At 37.9% G+C, this 22,481-nt stretch overlaps 1 protein-coding gene across 9 annotated transcripts in view; it reads left to right on the top strand.

The window, feature by feature from the left end:
• TGFBR1 (transforming growth factor beta receptor 1) overlaps positions 1 to 22,481 on the top strand; it is a gene marked incomplete at its 5' end in the record, with an annotated part of 51,286 nt that overhangs the window by 25,276 nt on the left and 3,529 nt on the right. The window contains 7 exons of one of the 9 annotated variants that reach the window (XM_080820471.1): positions 3,552 to 3,797; positions 6,130 to 6,372; positions 11,334 to 11,564; positions 15,929 to 16,096; positions 17,770 to 17,926; positions 19,934 to 20,058; positions 21,082 to 21,212. In XM_080820471.1, the coding sequence (XP_080676597.1) occupies positions 3,552 to 3,797; positions 6,130 to 6,372; positions 11,334 to 11,564; positions 15,929 to 16,096; positions 17,770 to 17,926; positions 19,934 to 20,058; positions 21,082 to 21,212 (1,301 nt within the window). The remainder of the gene's footprint in view (positions 1 to 3,551; positions 3,798 to 6,129; positions 6,373 to 11,333; positions 11,565 to 15,928; positions 16,097 to 17,769; positions 17,927 to 19,933; positions 20,059 to 21,081; positions 21,213 to 22,481) is intronic. The other 8 variants (XM_080820470.1, XM_080820473.1, XM_080820472.1 and 5 more) reach the window with 8 other exon arrangements.

Consider the following 22,481-nt stretch of genomic DNA (forward strand, 5'->3'; position numbering starts at 1 on the left):
ACTACAAAGATAGGATCCATGTAATTATGGTAGCATATATATGGTATTAGCTTTGAATATACCATGCCTGTCTTATCATATGCTGTGATGATTCTAGATTCCTTTACTTTTCACTGTTGGTTACAGTTACTGTGAGAGCTTTGCTTATACACAGTGCCATTAGGACATTTGGCCTGAAGGAGATTTTAACAGAACTGAAGAAGCATCAGTGAAAGCCTTCTGACAGTACTTGTTTAGATGGTGGTTACTTAGCATTTTTATCATTCATTTTAGATTATCTTATTTATTTAGATTATCTTTTAAATGAAAACGTTAAAAAAATTTTGTACACAATTCTTAGACTCCCCTTCTCCCAACATACTTGTGACCTCCTGTTTGGGAAACACTATTTTAGCATACATTTTTGTGATCACCAAGTTCAGGATTCAATGGTGGGAAAATAAATTTAAAAAAACTTGGCCCTTCTTAGTGTAATGAGAGACACTTTAACAGCAAACCATAAATAGATTGATTTGTTCTATCTGAAAGGTATACAAAGAGGACTATGGGAACATATTGTAAGGACCTGCCCCTTACCTTAAGAGTAGGGGAGAGTTTAGAGCCTATCATGAAAAAGATCTTGTTTGAACTAGGCATAGAGATAGTATGTGTAAAGACCATGGCCATGAAAGACATGATTGTTATAATGGTAAGAAGCATGGGGCCCTAGATTGCATTTGTAATGTGAGTGGTAAGTTGGACTCCAAAAGTAAAAGTCTTAATTGTTAGATCAGGTGTTTAGGTCTCATTTCATATATGCTAAGGGAGAAGATGAAGATCTTAGAACTCAGAGGATATTCATGACAGTATTTATATATATATATAGCAATTACCACATTGTATTATGTATTATTAATCACTTATATATTAATTAATATAATAATACTATTAATTATACATTAATAATTAATTATGTATTAAGTAATGTATCAATTAACAAGGCCTCCTTCTGTAGGCCTTGGAGCTCTTCACGGGCTGTGACCATGAATTATAACAATCTTTGTACACTAAGCTTTTAGCACAGTGACTGATAAGACTAATGATTAGAAAATATTGGTTGACTAACCACGAGTAAAGGGGATTCAGGAGAGAATGATGATAATCTCCTATGGTGGTGGTTTTAATCTTTTGTGGGTGATAGACTCCTTTGTGATTCTCTTGAAAGCTATGAACCTCCAAAATGCAAATACATATAACATTTGACAGTTTCATGGCATTCATGTATCCCTGAAACCAGTCCATGGGTTTCTTATTCAAAATTCCTCTTTAGGGAATTGAACCTATAATAATCACCCCTAAACCTCACCATGAATAACCACAATCTCTTTTAATAATCTTTATATGTTAATATGATTTCACTTGTGGAATTTAAGAAACAAAACAGATGAACATAGGGGAAGGGAAGGAAAAATAAAATAAGATGGAAACAGAGGGAGGCAAACCATAAGAGACTCTGAACTCTAGGAAAAAAACTGAGGGTTGCTGGAGGAGAGGTGGGGGGCTGGGGTAATTGAGTGATTGGCATGAAGGAGGACTCTTGATGTAATGAGTGCTGGGTGTTATATGCAACTGATGAATCACTAAATCACTCTGAAGCTACCAATATACTGTATGTTAACTAAATAGAATTTAAATAATAAAATTGAAAAAATTAAATAATTTGTAAATGTTAAACTATGATTGTGTCTTTTTAAATACTCATTTTGAGTTCTTACTGTGTTTGGGAGGAGTTAATTCAAACAGTTGAACGTCTAAGAAGAAAGAACAAATTTTTTTTAATATAATGATTAAGGTAAAACTTTGCTAGTTTGTAAAGGTAATAAACAAGTATATTAATTAATCCAGCAACCAAGAATCACTTGCTCAAGGGATCCTGACATTCCTGAATTTGGGTTTAGCAAGTGAGGTAAGGTCCCCAAGACCACCCTCAGGCTGAGTTATTTGCCAGAAGGACTCATGGGACTCAGAAAAGCTGTACTCCTGGTTATGGTTTATTACAGTGGGAAAGATACATATTAAATTATCAAAAGGAAAAGGCAAATCCCAGGAGAAACCAGATGCCGGCTTCCAAGTGTCCTCAGCCTGTGCAGTAGCACAGGTGCATGCCATAGCTCAGCAACAGTGTGACTGCATGTGCACAGTGTTGCCAGCCTGGGAAGCTCAGCAGAGCGGTTTTATTGGAGCTCAGTCACACAGGCTTGTAGCATTCTTATCATGGAGAGTATTTCAAGGGCTCAGAGCTCATTTCCTAGGGACTGGCCAAGGGCCAGGTCTGAAAACAGGTCTTTCTTGGGAATGTGCAGGATTTGAGCAACTCAGCCCTGCTGAGTTAACCCTTCCTGCACAGGAAGTTAGCTGTGCAGAGGTTAGCTTTTTCTGGCTTGCCTGCCGAGCTGTTCTTTTTCTAAATACACGGTCTTTGTGGACCTCCTTGGTCTCATCATAAGTAGCCACTCTGTATAATACATTACCTGAACTGTAACTTTTTTCTCTCCAAAAAGTAATTGGCAAGTTTCTTTGGACTTAAGGACATACCTGTGTTTTGGAGTTTCATGAGATCGTAAGTACCCATTCTATCATTGATTTAACAAAAAAAATTTTTTTTGAATGCTGGTTTTTACCAGGCCTCATGTTAAATATTGATTTACAGAAATGATTACTATGGATCTTGCAGTTTCATAGTGGAGAGAAAAAACTAGCAATTCTGGTAAGCAGTGTGTGCTTTGGGCAGCATTTTACCTCATTGGAGAACATGGTGGAGAGGGTGTCCATGTGTCTGTGTATATTGGAAGGTGTTGGTAATTAGGGGAAGACTTCCCGAAAGGAGTCACCTCTTGAGCCACGAAGATCAAAAGATACAAGTGGTCATGGAGCATTGTGTTTCTCCAGTGTATGGTTGGGTGTGTGATTGGCGCATTTATGTATTACTGGTGCAGTCTTCTTGGCTTACTGAGCAAGTACACTAATCCTAGCTAGAAGATGTATGTGCTTCTTAGCGTTCGCACAAGAGGAAAGAGTGTCTGGCTTAGTACAAATCTATTCCCATTTTACTCCATTGCCATAAATCCACCCAAATGACATTTCTAACCTACTGTGAGTAGGTGGAAGTACTTTCACACATTGCTTCCCAGTGGGGAGTATGTGAATACATAGCTTTCAACTGATAAGAGTAAGTATGACCGTTAAAAATTTAAATGTACTGTGTTTCAAATAAGAGGGCAAATGCTTGCCTTAACTTAATGAAATTACTTGTAAGAATTTGTACTTGGAAGCAAAAAGGTTTTAGAAAAAAACCTGGGTCCAGATTTTACCATATTTGGCTCATACGTATGTGTGGTTCTCGCAGAATTTGGGAACTTCTGAGAGTAATAAGAGTTTTGCTTTTTGAACAGTGCAAAGAAATTGTATGATTATAATAGGATCAGGAATGTATTATTTTAGGGAATATGGGATAATTTCAAATTGTTAATCTGGAGAATTTTTTCTAAGAGAATCTTATTCTCTTTTTCCAGCATTACAGTGTTTCTGCCACCTTTGTACAAAAGACAATTTTACTTGTGTGACAGATGGGCTCTGCTTTGTCTCTGTCACAGAGACCACCGACAAAGTTATACACAATAGCATGTGTATAGCTGAAATTGACCTAATTCCTCGAGACAGACCATTTGTATGTGCACCGTCTTCAAAAACTGGGTCTGTTACTACAACCTATTGCTGCAACCAGGACCATTGCAATAAAATAGAACTCCCAACTGTTGGTAAGTTGTTGTATAAGATTTTCTTTTCTTAACACTACAAGAAAAGCTGATTCTGATTATGGTTTTAGAATTGGAAGGGATCTTAGAATCCAGTTCAGAGGCAAGAAGGAACTTGTCCATGGTTGTAGAGTTACAGGAGTAGCCAAGATCCTGATTTTTGGGTGTTGTGTTGTTTGACACATTACTGTTTTCCAGTAATAGACTTTCTCTGAGGTCACTTAGGCCTAAAAGGCTAGCCTCTTAAAGGTGAATTCTGACAAAGCTGCCATAGCAGTATGTCCTCAGGCAGTCCCTGCTTTATCCTTAGAGTGGGTTTCTTTTCCTTGTATAATCCTCCAGCCTTTTAAAGTAATTGATAATGGGTAGCACTAAACAGCCCAGATGCCTTCATTTTGTAATTTAAACTTGCTTTATGATCTTTGTGTATAAATCATATGATTTCTAAGTTTTTTGTCCTTCACTGTAGTTTACATTTTACAGTGTCCAAGCAGAGCCAGGAATTTGAAGGCTCTATACACTCTTAGGATTAGTTTAATTTTCAGGTTCTGGTTTAAGATCTTAGTCTGAGCCTATGTATTTAACTCCTCCATCACCTTCCTCAAATCCCAAATTTCTACTGTCATAATCAAAGGAATATAAAAATGCAGGAAACTTGTATTCATGCTAGCCAAATTGATGGAAGAATACCACCCTCATTCCTCTGCTTGTGAGAAACTTCTATAATTTATACTGCAGATAACTTCAGACTAGTGAAGATTGACTACCCATATGAAAAGAAGTAAGTGAAAGGACCTCTTACAAATCCCACCAAACCTTAAACTCTGAGGGGTTTGAGATGAGGAGGTTACAGGAGCAAAGGCTCCATTCTCCTTTAGGAAGAATCACCTGGTTTCATTGCTCTGGGAGGCAGACCACAGTGTTCACTCTCCACTCAGCTGGTCCAGGCATCATGCTAACTGAAGTAGGAAGCACTGCTGTGGCCCAGCAGAAAAGGGCCAGTCCACCAGGTTACAGGGGGAGGCAGTCCTCCACTTCATTCAAGTGCTAACAGCAGAGTAAAACCAGATATTCAGCATTATAGGGAAGCTTCCCCATGGCAAGTTTCTATCGGACTATAATTTTTCTGACTTCTGTTCAGGGTATCTGCAATTCTAATATGAAAAAGAAAATTATAATTCCAGAATTTCCCATTTCCATTGTTTGGGCTCGAAATATCTAAATGAGGGCTCATAAAGCCTGTGAAGAACTTACTTCATTTCTAATGCTAAATGTACATAAATCCCTCATTCCCAGGTCTCTGTTAAGCAAACAGCAGAAAAATTACCAAATAAAAAGATTCAGTGGTTCAAAAGAAGTGAACTGAACTGGGTAGATGTCATGATAAGGAAGAACTTTCAGATAGTCCAAAGTTCGTTTTCAGTTAAAGATCACTTTTTTAGATGAAAAGCTCAATTGATTATTTTTAAAAATGTAATATTGAAAGTGAGTAGCAGACTGGAGACTAATATTTTATAGCCTAGTGTGAGAAAAGCTTAAGGCAAGACAAGCTTGAGAAATTGTATTACAATTCAGGGAGAAAAGATAGTGAACAAATTAAGATAGAGGATAAATCTAGGTGACCCAATATACTTACTGCAAAAATTCCAGAAAATGACATAGAAGCAGACAGAAAAGAATGTGCTAGCAAAATTAATGAAATTAATGAAAAAAATACTTAACCAAATACATATAATAAAAAATGTCAATTTTAAGAACAAAGAAAAATACTGTTTATGCATTCAACACAAGGTAACACTGCTTATCTCTTAGAGACAGAAAAAGTTCAGATTTTCTTCTTTTTTTAAATACCAAAAGGCAGTGAAACATCATATATTAATTGTTAAACATCATATATTAATTGTTAACAATTGTTAATTGTTAATTGAGGTTTCCAGATCAGCCAAGATTTTCCATATATAAAAGCAATAGCCGTCTTTAGATAATTAAGTATTCAGTGTATAAGGACCCTTCTTCTTAAAAGAAATTACTAGAATTAGGATTGGATCATAAGAAATCAAATAAATATCCCAAGAATGGGAAAGTTACTTCCTTAGTTGAAGGCTGAAGAGCAGAGGAAGAGTAAGTGGATGTTGACTGAGCTGGTGATCATGAAGGGGGCGGGCAATGGGTGAAGACTGGATGATTCACTTGTTCTGGATCTGAGCCGTGTGAGCTTCTGGAATGGATCTCTGACTAACGGGAGTAGTGGCCAAGTATAGGAAATATGGAGGATTAAGAAATGTGGTTGCCACCTTCAGTGTTTTTGCTATTGTTGATGTTTATTTCATTTGAGGCCCTTTTTCAGGAAAGCCATCATCTGGCCTTGGTCCCGTTGAACTGGCAGCTGTCATTGCTGGACCAGTCTGCTTCGTCTGCATCTCACTCATGTTGATGGTTTATATCTGCCATAACCGTACTGTGATTCACCATCGAGTGCCAAATGAAGAGGATCCTTCCTTAGATCGCCCTTTTATTTCGGAGGGTACTACATTAAAAGATTTAATTTATGATATGACGACATCAGGTTCTGGATCAGGTAAGTGAATTATTTTTCCTTTTTCCTAAGGAATCTTCTAAAAGTTAGCTGTATTATTTATTTTATTAGTTGGTTAAGCCAATTTGGCTTAGTGTGTTTAAAACTTAGTGTGAATACTAAGTTCAACCTTAAGCCCAGTAGAAGTCTGACTATGACTAGTTTAGCATAGAAAATTAGAATGTACTTTATACTGTTGAAATGAGTAAGTCAGCTTCCTGTTTGTATAAATTGCAAAGCTTTCTCACCTTATGACTCCATGAGATAGAAAGAATAAGGATAATTATTTTCTTATGGATGAGGCTGAAGTTGACAGATACTCAAATGATCTGCGGCTACCCATTCTATTCAGGATTGTTTAGCAGCTTTATTTTTATACTTGAAAGCAAGCATGACAGAAAATGTGTTTGGAATTGTGAAGGTTATTTGCTTTTTTAACATATGAAATTGCTGTCTTTAGCTCAGACCTAATTTTTTATTAAACTTATGATTTTCTCACTTTAAAAAACGTCTAACTACCTTGTTATCTCATATAGTTTTATGGATCCATGGCCTCTGTGATGTTTGCTTTTCTCAGTTCCATTTGCTGATTCCTGTGGTTTCAGAAATAGACTGGCTAATTGCCAGAATCATCCCTTGAAGTAGATTTTGGTACAGCGGTGCTTCATGTTTAAACTGAAAGGGATTTATTTTTTCACTTGCATGTGCTTTGAAAGGATGCTAAGAGAGGCAGACCCCTGTCCTCCACAATATTGTAATTTGACACTGGGCTAGGAATCAAGAGATCTAGATTCCAGTGCAAGTTTGTCTTTGGTTGGCTCTGACCTTGGTTAAACCGTGTTTCTTCTTTTGGGCTTCTGTTTCCTCATCACAAATATGGAACAGGTACTGAGATATACTGTCTTTTGAAAAATATAAATCAACTTCAAAGAAAGCCCTGGTTCATGGATAAAATGAAGATTTGAAAATATACATAATGAAAATCTCACTGGGGGCGCCTGGGTGGCTCAGCGGGTTGGACCTCTGCCTTCGGCTCAGGTCATGATGCCAAGGGTCCTGAGATTGAGCCCTGCACCGGGCTCTCTGCTCAACGGGGAGCCTGCTTCCCCCCCTCTCTCTGCCTGCCTCTCTGCCTGCTTGTGATCTCTGACTGTCAAATAAATAAATAAAATTTGAAAAAAAAAGAAAATCTCACTAATTTTATAATTAAGTGACTAAATGAACATTAAAGCAGAAGTTGTGACTGGGGGAAGATTATGAGTGAAGCATGAAATCACATACAGTACTACAAAAGTTCATGCAACGACAAATGTCTGTTTATTTTAAGGAAATGAATACATATTGATTTATATGCATATCTGTTGAGTCATAAAAGTATGAAGAAACTGACTTCTTGGCCTGAAGTCGTCTGTTGACTTTGGCCATGTATATTCAGTAAGTGACTTCTGTCCATGACACTGGACATACACAGGCTTGCCGCTGGAACCCAGGTCCCTCAAGACAGCCTTTAAGGATCCCTGAGACCACAGTGAGCAGGGAGGCAGCAAGAATTTGGATTGAGATGGAACAGCTTGGCACTGAAGATGTGACAGTCTTTGGGCCAGAGTGGTAGAGGAGAGGAGAGAGCTTGTTTTAGGGCTTCCCTGAGGTTTCCAGTTGATTCTGAGTTAATCCAAAGCATTCCCAAAGGAGATCTGGCTCATTTTAGAAGTCATCCTAGATCAAAAAACTATGATAAACAAAGACCAAAGTCCCAGAAAATCAGGGTGTCTAAAGCTCATTTGGAATTAATCCCTCATTGCCAGACTTACACCCAGAGAAATCACAGCTGCTCATGCCACTTGGCACGGTAGTACTGTATCAGGCCTCCGGGGGAATAAGCCTACCTAAAGGATTAGAAGAAATTGCTGTCTGGATGGCAGCTGATTTCTGAATAAGAATACATTTATTTACTTTTCAGGATGCAGACATGAAGTCAAGAATGAAATCACTCTTTTTCCATTTTACCTGTATTTTTAGATGCATCAGGAACCACAGCTCTGTTGTCTGTTTCTCTCTTTCCTTTTATGCCTTACTCTGCAAAAACTTGTCTACATTGTTTGCTAGCTCTGTGGCTTCGGGCAGTTAGCTGATGTCTCATGCCCAAGTTATTTTATCTTTAAAATGAAAGTAATGAACCCTGCCCTGTACACGTCATTGGATTGTTGTGAGGTTCAAGTGAGACAAGATGTTTTGATAAATTGTAGTTCTGTCCAAATGACAGGTGTTACACTTATTGGAAAGATACTTGGAAGAAAAATCTGACATATGGTATCAATTTGCTGCATTGTACCAAAAAAACTTAGTTGAAGGCCTCCTTTCCCCGTCATAGTTCATTATGTGCTGAATGGCCTCCAGATTTATTGAGACAGAAGCTATCTTGTGTTGAATGACAGAAGAAAATGCCACCTGTTTCCCTTCTATTCATTATAAAGCCTTAACGCTGTCTCGTGCATGGGACTCATGACTGTGAATCAGTACAATGGCTTTATGTATACCTTCTTTAGTTCTTTTGCTCATTGAGAAAAGGTAAAACTAAACATTTCATGTTATATTCATATGTTTATTATTCAGTACCGTGACTTTAGTGGAGGAAAGGCCTATCTCTATTTCTCAAAGGCATCTTTAACTTGGGAACTGTGGGCAGCTCTACGTCTGAAGCTAACCTAATCCCTGTTGCGTAAATTTGAATCACAGGTTGTATGTGTGCCCTTATTTAAGCTGCCATTAGATTGTAAAGTGTGTGTGCACATGTGCCAGTTTCTGAAAGAGAGTGAGTCTCTTAGGGCCACTGCTCATTATGCTTGTTCATGCCTGTGGTCTCTCACAACAACGCATGCAGATTGTTTGGGTCTTACCTCTGCTGTTCACTGCATGCAAAGCTGCACAGACCCTGTTTCCCTATGGAAGTTTTTCTCTCAAGCAGTTGTAAGGATAGAGAAGAGGAAAGCAGAGAACATAGAGATTTGAATTAGGCCTATTTATTTTTCTCTTTAGAAGAAAATTACTACTTTTTAAAAATGCTCATGTATTCATGTGGGTTATGGTAACTAAATATAGATAATATGATGAATCTCGATTTGGCTTTGAATTTTAGTTTGGGATCTAGAATCCAGTGATAATGGGGAGACAAGAACTTTCCTTGTCCTGGTAGCCTTTCTTGGCTATATCATTTACATGGGACATGAATGTTTTAGACATTTTCAGACTTCCCATGTGTAATTCCCCTTTCTTCTGTACTCCTTGCCTTTCTAACTTCCAGAGTAGCCTCCTGAAGTTAACTCTTAAGTATACTTTAAATCTTTAAATATATGGTATGACCCCACTCAAAGGCTGTAAGAAAATTTTATAAATTGGTATCTATACTAAACCACATAATTAAGAATCCTCATAATATAAAAGAGCTCCTTGATTTAAATAAGGATTTTTCACAGATCTATTTTTAGCTAGCAGCCTCCTTATAAACATAAAAACAGTTATTTATAATCAGACTGCTAACTGCTTTGCTGGAGGTGGGGAGGATAGAGAGCAAGGAGAGGAAAAGGACCCATTTGAGAAACTTAGAGATGAAAAGAGAAAAAACTTCTGATCACTTTAAAGACTTAACATTTGAATTAAGAAGTATTTCACATCAGGAAACCAAAGACAGCACATAATTTCATGTGCTACCATTGGGCTAATTTGGTCTAGCAAGGAACTCTGAATATAGATGATAAATTACACAAATCTATGTGTATAGATTGTCTGAAAGAAATAGTAGTTTGTAGAACATGGTTTATACCGGTACTTTTATTGTCAGGGTCAGTATAATATAACACTTAAGTTAGTCTATGAGGGGATATGATATTGAGTGAATTGGAATAGTCCCATATATAGTGATACTTAAATGTTGTAGGTAGTGAAAAATCCTTTTCTGTAAACAAGTAAGTGTGGCAATATTTTAAAAATACATATTTTAGAGTAGGGCATGTTCAGGTGGTGAAATAATGCCAGCGTCCCATCACGACGTTCAGTTACTTGGCATCATTCTTTAAGATACTAATGTTGCCTATGCAGCCAGTTCCTAGCACATAAATTACTTGTCTTGAAATGGTTTGTGTGGTAATTTTTACTGATTTTTTAAAATCCGTATGGATTGTACATACTGATTTTATGTTTGTGTTCACATACTTTTCTCCTCCCATCAATAAAACCGTTACCAGATTCATCCTTCTAAAACAAGATTTTTAAATTGCTTCTCCTCATTCATGAACCCTTTTCAGAAATTTTTAGTAGTTCCTGTTTTATCCATAGCTCTCATTGGTCATTTTTTTAAAAAAGATTTTATTTATTTCACACAGAGAGAGCGCGCGTACAAGCAGGGGGAGCAGCAGGCAGAGGGAGAGGGAGAAGCAGGCTCCCCGCTGAACAGAAGGCCCAATGTGGGGCTTGATCCCAGGATCCTGGAATCATGACCTGAGCCAAAGGCAGATGCTTAACCACTGATCCACCCAGGCACCCCTCTCAGTGGTCATCTTGAGCTCAGCATTCAGTACTCTTCATACTCTGACAGCTTTCCTCTCTTCCACTGCTTTACCATACACATCACTTTCTGTTTAACTGAGCTGGTTCCGTAAACATCCATTCATTTCCCTCTTCTACCTTTGCTTTAATATTCCTCCTACCTGAAAACCTTCTCTCCTCTTCTCCTGTGGTCCTATCCCTCTATAAAGGACGGTCAAATTCAACTTACTTTATAAAGCCTACCTGGACTCTCTAGGCAGATTCTAGGTTCTTGTATTATATTTACTATCTTATTTTCATTTTATTATGAATTACTATTTTTTGCAAATGTAGTTTGTCACTCCTCAGTGAGTTTGTAAGTTCCTTAAAGATAGAGCTTTGGAGTTATTCTGTCACTCCTTAATGCCTATTTTCATTTTCAGGTTTACCATTGCTTGTTCAGAGAACAATTGCAAGAACTATTGTGTTACAAGAAAGTATTGGCAAAGGTCGATTTGGGGAAGTTTGGCGGGGAAAGTGGAGAGGAGAAGAAGTTGCTGTTAAAATATTCTCCTCTAGAGAAGAGCGCTCATGGTTCCGTGAGGCAGAGATTTATCAGACCGTGATGTTACGTCATGAAAACATCCTGGGATTTATAGCAGCAGACAATAAAGGTCAGTAACATCTGCTTCTCCTTTGAGTATAATGAAATCTGCTTGAGCCTTTCTACAAATATGGCTACTAAACACTGTCAGATTTGATGAGAAATAAATGTTTGTCATACAGATTAAACCCATTAAGTCAAATAGAATATATGAGAAACCTTTGTTACAAACAGGAATTTCTTAAAGATTTTCTTGACTCATGACATGCTTCTAAATCTCCAATTGTTCTATAAGATAAAAGAGCTATATTAAATTTAAAAGTGATGTGCTTTTGTTATTTTGGTTTTAGCCAGTTAGTTATTTGAGTATAGTCATAGCATAGAAAAGATAGAGTTTTATAAACTCTGGGTGTTCAAAATTTTGAGTTAAGTTAGAGCCCAGAGATCTGTTTCCTTTACATTTCTTCATGACCATTAGGGCATTCTAATAGATACTAATGACCTTATCTATTAAAAATAACTTCTCAGTGTATTCTGTGTTTTAAGTTGGCAGGGGCTAAGTAGTCTTTTAAATAAACTTTTAAATCAATTCCATTAAGTAGAGAAATAGTTTCTCCAGGGCCACCGTGCCCATAGGTAACCAACCGCCCAGCCGCTCTCTTGCCTGTGGTACAGGTGCCTGGGGCCCTGGCTCAGTTCGATGCTGCAAGAAGCACGGAAGCTATGTCAGTGGAGAGTCAGAATGAGTGCTGACGGGAACCAGTGGTTTCACCCTGTACTTCATCTACTGTCTTGGCTCTGGCTTCTACTGTTGTGCCCATAGTTCCTGCTTTTGTAGCTTCATCAGAGACTCGTGTTAGCACTCTCATCATCCCCGCCTGCAGTCAGATGCATGCTATCACTTTCTCTTTGAGATTTGCCAGAACCATGGTCCTCTTTTTCCTCCTCTCCCTTCCCATTTTCTTCAAGTATTTATTTCTTCAGAATACTGTTTAATGATTTTCCCTTTTGCTTTCCCATATTTTTGAATTTATTATCAGTAAGCAGTTATTACTTGTTTCTTTTTTAGAGTTTATTTCTAGAAAATTTCCAGTATATAGAAAAGTGGAGCGAATAGAGCCTGTCACCCGGCTTCAAAAGTGATTAGCTCATTGCCAGTCATATTTGATCTGATTCCACCTACTCTGCCTCTGAATTATTTGGAGCCAGAGATATGATAATATATCTTTTTATCCATAAACACGTTTCATTTGTATCTTTAGATTAAGGAATCTTTTTTTTTTTTAAATTTAATTTGACAGACGGAGATCACAGGCAGGCAGAGAGAGAGGAAGGGAAGCAGGTTTGCCGCTGAGCAGAGTGCCCAACGTGGGACTCGCTCCCAGGACCCTGGGATCATGACCTGAGCTGAAGGCAGAGGCTTTAACCCACTGAGCCACCCAGGCGCCCTAGATTAAGGAATCTTAATGCAACGTGACCACACTACTGTTGTTAATTTTTAAAATGTCATCAGTATCCAGTCAGTTTCAGATTTCTGCTGTTGTGTATTCTTTTTTTAAAAAAATTGGTTATTCACTTTTAGGATGCAAAATCCACACATGGCATTTGGTTGATATTTAACTTAAATCCCTTAAAATTGCTTTGTTCCTCTTCATTTTTTTTTTTTTCCCTTGTAGTTTCTTGAAGAACTGGATTGTTTGTCCTGTAGGGCTTATCACATTCTGGATTGTGTTGATTGAATTTCCATAGTATCTCTGAACTTGCTCCTTGTATTTAAAAACTGGTAGTTAGGATTAGAGACTCAATCTGAGTAATTTTATTGGTTTCCTGAAAATATTGTATACCTGCCTATATATTATGCACTTTATATGATATACTTGTATAAAACGTGTTGTATATTGTATATTATATATCGATATATATATCACATTAAGAGCCATACAATATTAGATTATCTCTCTCTTTTTAAAAAAATATTTATTTATTTTAGAGAGAGAGAGAGAGAGAGCGCATGAGCAGGGCGGAGGAGCAGATGGGGAGGGCAGGGAGGGGGAAAGGGGAAGGAATCTCAAGCAGACTCCCTGCTGAACGCTGAGCGCCACCTGGGGCTTGATCTCAGGATTGTGAGATCGTGAGCTGAGTAGAAAAGAAGGGGTTGGATGCTTAACTGACTGAGCCTCCCAGGGGCCTCTTGATTATCTCTTTTTTGTGACTTGGGGCAGTGATGAATGTGATGGATGTAGGCAGTGATCTATCAGTGGCTACTACCAATTCAGTATTACTTAATGTAAAAACAAAAGCAGTGGTCATAGTTCGATTAAGTCCTTCGTTTTCATTTTCTTCTGCCTTTGGCACCATTTAGTTTCCCTTCTAACTCTTAAAACAACCTTACAGACAATGTTCTGTGACTGTAGGTTTTCTGTCTTCATTTCTTCCTAGTAGTTGTGTTTTGTTTTCTAAAAACTCTTTTTATTGATTTGTGTGAAGGCTCTAGGTCTACAAACAGTAATTGTAAGTCCCTTTAAGGACTTAGCCACATGCATAGTTTCAAACTCGACTGTGGTGGTTGCTTTTAAATCTGCCTTTTGGGGCTCAAACCTCACCGAGGCCCAACATGTTTTAGGCACGTTTCAAGTTGCAAACAGCCTGGCAGAAAATGCCCTTGCTGCTGTGCCCTGAAATTTTTTTTCCCCATTTGCTCAGGCAGCAGCCAAGCTGGTGCTGTCATCTGGTGGTCACCATGGGAACTGGCTCACCCTCTTGCGTCTTCACTACCCTCTTCTTTCTTCTTTGTCAGGGGTTAATGGACTTTGTCCATCCTACAAACATTGTAGGATGGGCTACATCCACCCCAGTTCCCTTCTCCTTTATCTTTATCCTCCTGATTTAGTTAATTCCCCCTCAGGCAACCCTTTATATTACACAGCCTCTTACATATCCTTCTTCTGCCTCTCTTGTTAATTACCTCAGAAAATCTCTCTTTCTTCCATCCGCCTGTGTTCCTCTTTGTCAGCCTTTCAGAATTCAGTCATGATTAATAAGCATGCGGATACAAATGGTGATGCATTTGTATCAGGGAAAAGAAAGGGTATACGTTTGAATAGAATCAGTTTATAAAGTTTAGGAAGAATAAACTTTGTTTATATATAAAGTTTGTAAAGAAGTAGTGTCCTGAGTATCTAAATTCTTTCGAAAGTACCCAGAAATCTCCTCCCGAATCTTCTGAAAATACCCTTCTTAATCTCATCTAATCAGTTACTTTCCTTGAAGTAACAGCCTTCAAAATATAGAATCTATTTTATGTCAGTTAGGGTGGGTTTTTGTTGTTGTTGCTGTTTTTTGCAACCATTAGGGAAGGGGACAACCCATTTTAAGTTCTTATGAGCCATGCATTCTACTAAATGCTTAATTAAGGTTGTCCTGTTTTTTAAATCTTCCTAACGGTTTTGCAAAAGTAAGGTATTCTTGCTGTGTAAAAGAAGGAACAGAGCCTCACTTATCTGAGGTCACATAGTCAATAATAACTAGGCCCTGGATTTTACCCCAGGGCAGGATGACCCCCAAGTGTGTATATTTTACTGAATTGTGCTGGTTCCTAGTATGTGATTTTCTTGCTATTCCTATGCTAGATAAGCTTTTGTGGACCAGCCTAACCTAGAAGCCTTGCCAGAATATTTACCATGATTTCCATGGGAAAACACATTTCAATTCCATGTATTAATTTACAGACAAATATTTGGAATACATATTCCTGACTGTTGAGGTTCAAAATCACCTTATGTAAAACTGGGTTCAGCCCCAGCCTTTTTTCCTCCTGACCTGTCCCAGCTTTCCCATTTGTCAATGATACCACTATTTTTATATTTTTTCTGAGCTGGAAACGTTGGAATCATAATCCTCTTATCTGACTTCTTTGTGAACTGAATGTACAGTCTGTGATTAAAGCTTGCATTTCTTCATTTAAGCTCACGTTCAGTTTTGTCCTATCCTATTCCATTCCTACCTACTGTGGCCAGAGTGGGCTCCAGATACTTCTCATCTTCCTCATGCTCCCCTTTCCTTTCCTCCTTCTAGAAAGAACCACTGAGCACCCAACCTGAACCAAACATTTTTCTAGCCACTCAGGAGTCCCAGCTCTGCTATCATCTGTGTAGATTCAAAATCACCATCTTTGAACTATGATTCCTTATCTCTTAAGTGGGATTAGTTCTCCTTGCCTTATCTCAAGAATAGGGGGCTTACTCAGAGGATCTAAAAGCTATGTATGTAATAGTATGAGACAAAGTGAAAATATGAAGGAAATAACATACAGACTTAAGTACCGTCATCATGTTGCAGTCATGGAATTCAGGACTGAGTAAAAGAGTGGTAACTTTTGAATGGATAAATGGATGTTCTGCAACCCATCTGAAACATTGTTATTCTCCTCTACAGACAATGGTACATGGACTCAGCTCTGGTTGGTGTCAGATTATCATGAGCATGGATCCCTTTTTGATTATTTGAACAGATACACAGTTACTGTGGAAGGAATGATAAAACTTGCTTTGTCCACAGCAAGCGGACTTGCCCATCTCCACATGGAGATTGTTGGTACCCAAGGTAACTCAAAGTACTTATGTTATTTAAGCTTGAAATTCCCATGAATCTAATGTCCGTTAGCAAATTTTTGTAAGAAGTCAGCCTAAATGAAGATGTTTAAAATGAATTTTAAATTTAAAATGACTTAAAATTTTGATGAAATTATTTTATCTTTCTGTTGAAAAGTTCAGGTGGAGTTAGGAATAGGGGAATTTGTTTAGAGAGTCTCTAGTCATTGTAGCAACACTGATACGTGAGTTCTTAAAAGTAGCATCTAGTCTTGTGATTTTTGAGGATCTCGATTTGAGAATTCAAGTCTGACAGAATGTGTGTTTTTATGTGTAGTATCAAATGTAATATGAAACATGCTTTTTAAAAATCAGCATGCTACCACCTAATGTTATCTGGCCATCTAATAATTATATTTGACCCTGAGATAAGGAGACTGCATGAGACTATTTTATAGTTGAAAAATTATATACTATATTTTAGTTATGAAATTGTTATGGTATGATTTTTGTGCCATGTAGGGTATCAAATGCCAATATATCTCTCTCCTCTAGTGATTATCCCCTTGCCACCTGGTGGCTCCCTCACTCCCCACTTTACTACACACATGCTGTTTCAGATCTTAGCCTCCCTCATCTTTGTAATCATTACTGTTGATAATAACAGTTCTGTTGCGATTCACATGTCATATAATTCACCCATTTTAAGTGTATAATTCAGTGGCTTTTAGTATATTCACAGAGTTGTGTATCACCACAGTCCGTTTTAGAATGTTTCATCTCTCCAAGAAGAAACACTATGCCCATAGCAGTTACTCCCCATTTCCTCCCAAACTCCTTAATGTTGAGCAACCACTAATCTATTTTCTGCCTTTTTAGATTTGCTTATTCTGGGTAGTTCCTATAAATGGAATTGTATCATATTTAGTCTTCTGTGACTGGCTTCTTTCTCTTGGCATGTTTTCGGGATTCATCCATGTTATAGCACGTATCAGTAGTTCATTCCTTTTTATGGCTGAGTAGTATTTCATTGTTCGGGTGTACCACATTTGTCCATCGGTTGAAGGACACTTGGGTTGTTTCCACTTTTGGCTTTTGTGAATAATGCTGCTATGAACATTGGTGTACAATTTTTTGGTGGGTATATGTTTTTAGTTCTCTTATACAGTGCAATTGCTGGATTATACAGTAACTAATGGTTTTGAGGCACTACTAGACTATGACTCTTGTCCAAAGTGGCTATAGCATTTTACATTCCTGCCAGCAGTATAGGAGGACTCTGGGGTTTCCACTGTTAGTATTAAAGGTTGTAAATTTTATACTGCGTACATTACAGTTGGTGGGTAAAGGAAGTGGTGTAGATGCTTGGTCCTTGGACTGAAATACCAGTCTGTGACAAGAGTTCCATAAATAATTATAAGATATCAACAAACAAACATCTTTAACTCCCAGTCTTTGAGTTGTTAGACCTATGTTTTTTGAGCACCATCTTTTGGAGCATGTTATTTTCTCTCTTTTCTTTGAAGAAATGTAATTTCAGCAACTTTTGGTATAACGATTTACTTTAGGTTGTTTAGTCATGTCAGGCATTGCGGGCAATGTGGGCTGAAATGCTTTGAGCCTAAAGGGTAGAACTGTGATTGGTATCACCTTTTAAGCAATCACATTTACTTTTTGTTTCTTTAGGGAAACCAGCCATTGCTCATAGAGATTTGAAATCCAAGAATATCTTGGTAAAGAAGAATGGAACTTGCTGTATTGCAGACTTAGGACTGGCAGTGAGACACGATTCAGCCACAGATACGATAGATATTGCTCCAAATCACAGAGTGGGAACAAAAAGGTATGCCTGTGAAGAGTGTTTATTATCTTCTGAAATCAACTTCTTTTTCATTTCCTTCTTGTTTGTATGTACATATCTTCTGAAACTCAAACCTCTACTTTATTAGATTGCCCACAGGTAGAAGATCTTATGGTCTTGCCTGCTCTGAAGCCAAGGTTACCTGACTTTTAAAGATGCCTGCTGATGAAGGTGGCCCTTCCAGAAAATATTATCATTCGTTATATTAGTTATAATAGTAATGGTAGCTGATGTTTTTAGGGTTCCCAATATGTGCCAATCATTTTAATGTGTCATATATAATTTATAAATATAATCTCAGTTAATGATCTCTTCAAATGCTATATGATAGCTAGCCCAACCGTTTTCTGATTTTTAGTTCCTGGAGATACACCTTTCTTTCTTCCTTAGAATTTCTGCATGTACTGTATCTTAGAGTAGACTTTGCCCTGCTGTTTCCCTGATTGGTACTCACCCTTCCTTTCTCAGAGGAAACCCTTTCTAGACTGAGGTGCCCTTACCAAGGGCTCTCATAGCAGGCTGAACCTGGACCATTAAGGCACTTAGCATATTCTAACTCTCCATTTACTGTCTGTGTATTCCACTGGATTGCAAGCTGCTTGAGAGTAGATTTGTATTACCAGAGTCCATTATAGTGCCTAATACATAGTAGATCCTCGGTAAACATTTGTTGAATCCATGAGTTTTCTAAGGAACATGACTAGGTAGATGTCATTGCCCTCATTTCACAGATGAGGAAACAGCCCCATGGAAGTTAAGTAATGGGGTCAGCCTCATATAGATGGTAACCTAAGGAGCTGAGATTTGAACCTGGGTCTTTCTGACCCAAAAGGCCCTACTCTGTGTATTATCACAGCATGTTGCCACAGCGTATCTTCACATTACTGCCTTGGCCTTAGGTAGAGCCAAGCTTCATTCTGTCTCAGTTGTATTTATGATTTCTGGATTCAACCAGGACTCTCAGAACTCTTGACTTAGGGTTCCAGGACAGTGGTTGCTGCAGGTCTTCAGGAATCCTGATCTGTAACCTTAGTAGCATTTTTAAAACTTCAGAACCCTACAATGTGGCATCAGTAGGAGGACTGGCATTCGTTTTTTATCTATTATTTTATTCCCTGGATTATGTCCTCATCCTGCCTTCCATCCTGTTTCAGTGAGAAGACTTCTAGATTAAATTATGTGGTCCCTGCATAGTACTTGACAAAGTAGGTGGTGTATGTTAAGACATTGATAATAGTCATGATTGTTACATATGTCTTTCTTTCTTTTTTTTTTTTTTTTCCTGAAGATTTTATTTACTTATTTGACAGAGAAAGAGAGTCAGCGAGAGAGGGAACACAAGCAGGGGGAGAGGGAACACAGCAGGGGGAGAGGGAGAAGCAGGCTTCCCACTGAGCAGGGAGCCCGATGCGGGGCTCGATCCCAGGACCCTGAGATCATGACCTGAGCCAAAGGCAAACACTTAACCCACTGAGCCACCCAGGTGCCCCACGTATGTGTCTTTCATTGGAAACTAAGATCATAAGATAGCTAGATAGCATCAAATTGCTGTTTCAGCTTTTCATGGCATTTAGTTGACATCATTAATTTTCAAATCAGTTTGGATATTTAATATTTTTCTTGAGTTTAATATGATCTTGGCTATATAATATTTGTGTGTGTGCGTGTGTGTGTGTGTGTGTGTGTGTGTATACACACATATACACATATATATGTCTAGAGATATCCGAAAGAATGTTGATCAAAGTGTTAACACTGGGTGGTTATAATGGAATGATTTTTCACTTTGTACTTTATGAACTTTGGGAAAATTTCCATAAGAGTTATGAGTCATTTTAAAAAGTAGCAGAACCATGCTGAAAGGGGAGAAAAGTCTTAAAGTTAATACTGATTTTTTAAAAAATTCTCAGGAGAAAAAGAAATATATGAAACAGTTCAAAAGTAATGTGACCACCATTCCATAGAGTAAATTGCTGACTTCTTTTTTAGGTACATGGCCCCTGAAGTTCTAGATGATTCCATAAATATGAAACACTTTGAATCCTTCAAACGTGCCGACATCTATGCAATGGGCTTAGTATTCTGGGAAATAGCTCGACGATGTTCCATTGGTGGTAAATTTCTCCCCTTCCCCCAACAGTTTGTCATGAACAGAGGCTGTTCCAGGAGAGCCTTTTTTTTTTCTTTACTGAATGAAATTATACACATCAACAGTCTAAAATTATGTTCACCAGGTGATCACTGAGAGTGCCAAAGAAAATAAAGGAGATAAACCTGCAGTAAGGAGAAATGCAATGACACACTTCTAGTATATTCTTTTACTGTTTCCATTTGAATCTTGGGAAGCATCAGAAACCAAGCCCTTGTTATCTTGGAATATAGTTATTTAGAATGGAGAGGCCACCTAGGAAGCTGTTTCTAGCATGTACCTGGGTCAGATTCATTCCCTCCCCCCTCCCCTCCCCTACCAAGAATGTGGTTATTTTGTCTAACTTCTTAGCTGAAAGTTACATATACAGAATATAGTTACATTGCCATTTCACTACTTTTTAAACTAAGTTTATTTTAAGTAAATTTTAGATTGAGCACTTTGGATATTTGCTTGAGCAATAGTTTCTCATCCTTGTGGGGTCCAGGCTTGGTTGAGATTAGGGACTCAGGTTTATGTGGCAATAAGAGGGAGAGTGTGTCTCTGTTTTGTAGCAAAGAGGACAGATCCAAGTAGAGGTAAAGGACTTACACCTCAGCTTTGCTTGTAGGATTTACAGCTCCATGGTAAAGTGTTTATCCTTATACCAAGGCTGAGCACTCACAGAATAAAAACTCTCATTTTTTGCACATGAGGGTTCTTTGGGAAAAGATAATCAGGTCATTACAGCTTGTAGTTAACCATCATTAAAAGAGTCTTTGCTGATCCCACAGTGACACTTAGTTTCAGGGTGTGGGCCCAGTACCAACTCAGAGAGATGGGCTGTTGATGGCAGGTGTAGATGAGACAGAGCAAGCTATAAACCCTGTTCCACTTCACTAGTTAATTAATGAAACCCTGAAATAGAACTCTTGGGTATTCCTAGACGAAGAATAGTCTGGCATTATCTGAGTAAATTTTTCAAAAAAAAATTTTTTAACCAATATAGGAATTCATGAAGATTACCAGCTGCCTTATTATGATCTCGTACCTTCTGATCCATCAGTTGAAGAAATGAGAAAAGTTGTTTGTGAACAGAAGTTAAGGCCAAATATTCCAAACAGATGGCAGAGTTGTGAAGTGAGTATTTATTTTGGATACTACACAATTTTCTAAACTGCTTCTGCTTGGTGTGTGGAAATTTGGTACTTTTCTTTAAGGAAAATAGACAAAAGAATTTTCTTTTCTTTTTTTTTTTTTTTTTTTTGTCCCCATGGCAGTTAAACCAGTGGGTGAAAAACAGAATAATTTGGTTTTCAGGTTCAGTCTCAAGGACATCAAAAGGGCCGTGCAGCATTTGTAGTGGCCATCAGTGTATCAGAATAGTATTTAAATCTACCAGTAAACCAAAGCACTTGCATTTTCATTTTATCTATCTTTTACATGGAATGTGCAATCCAGGTACATTAAATGCACTTACTAGATTGGATGGATTTAAGTTTACCATTTTTTTTTTTTTAAATAAGTGCACTCTCTAGTTCCCATCACCTATTTAACCCATTCCCCAATGTATCTCCCCTTTGGTTATCATCAGTTTGTTCTCAGTAGTTAAGAGTTTGTTTCTTGGTCTGTGTCTCTCTTTCTGTCTCTCACTTTTTTCTTTGCTCATTTGTTTTGTTGAGCATCTTTTTATGTGTCTGTTGGCCATCTAGATGTTTTCTTTGAAGAAATGTCTGTTCGTGTCCTCTGCCCATTTTTTAATTGGATTCTTTGTTTTTTGGGTATTGAGTTGTATCAGTTCTTTACATATTTTGGATACTAACCCTTTATCGATATGTCATTTTAAAGTATATCTCTGAGTGCCTGGATGGTGCAGTTCAGTTAAGCATCCGACTCTTGGTTTTGGCTCAGGTCATGATCTCAGGGTGGTGAGATTGAGCCCCCCGTCAAGCTCTGCCCTCAGTGTGGAGTCTGCCTAAGACTCTCTCTCCTTCTCCCTCTGCCCCTTCCCCCACTCTTCTCTCTCTCTTTCTCTCTCTCTCTCTAAAATAAATAAATTAATTTAAAAAAATCTTCTCCTATTCAGTAGGTTGCTTTTAGTTTTGTGGATTTTTTCCTTTGCTGTGCAGAAGCTTGTTATTTTAATGTAGTCCCAGTAGTTTACTTTTTCTTTTATTTTCCTTGCCTCGGGAGACATACCTAGAAAAATATTGCTGCAGCTGATGTTAGAGAAATTACTGCCTGTGTTCTCTTCAGGGATTTTTATGCTTTCAGGTCTCACATTTAGGTCTTTAATCCATTTTGAGTTTATTTTTGTGTGTGGTTTAACAAAGTGGTCCAGTTTCTCTCTTTTCCATGTGACTGACCAGTTTTCTCAACACCGTTTGTTGAAGAGACTTTTTCCCATTG

The sequence above is a fragment of the Martes martes genome (assembly GCF_963455335.1).
Source record: "Martes martes genome assembly, chromosome: 12".
Classification (NCBI taxonomy): Eukaryota; Metazoa; Chordata; class Mammalia; order Carnivora; family Mustelidae; genus Martes; species Martes martes.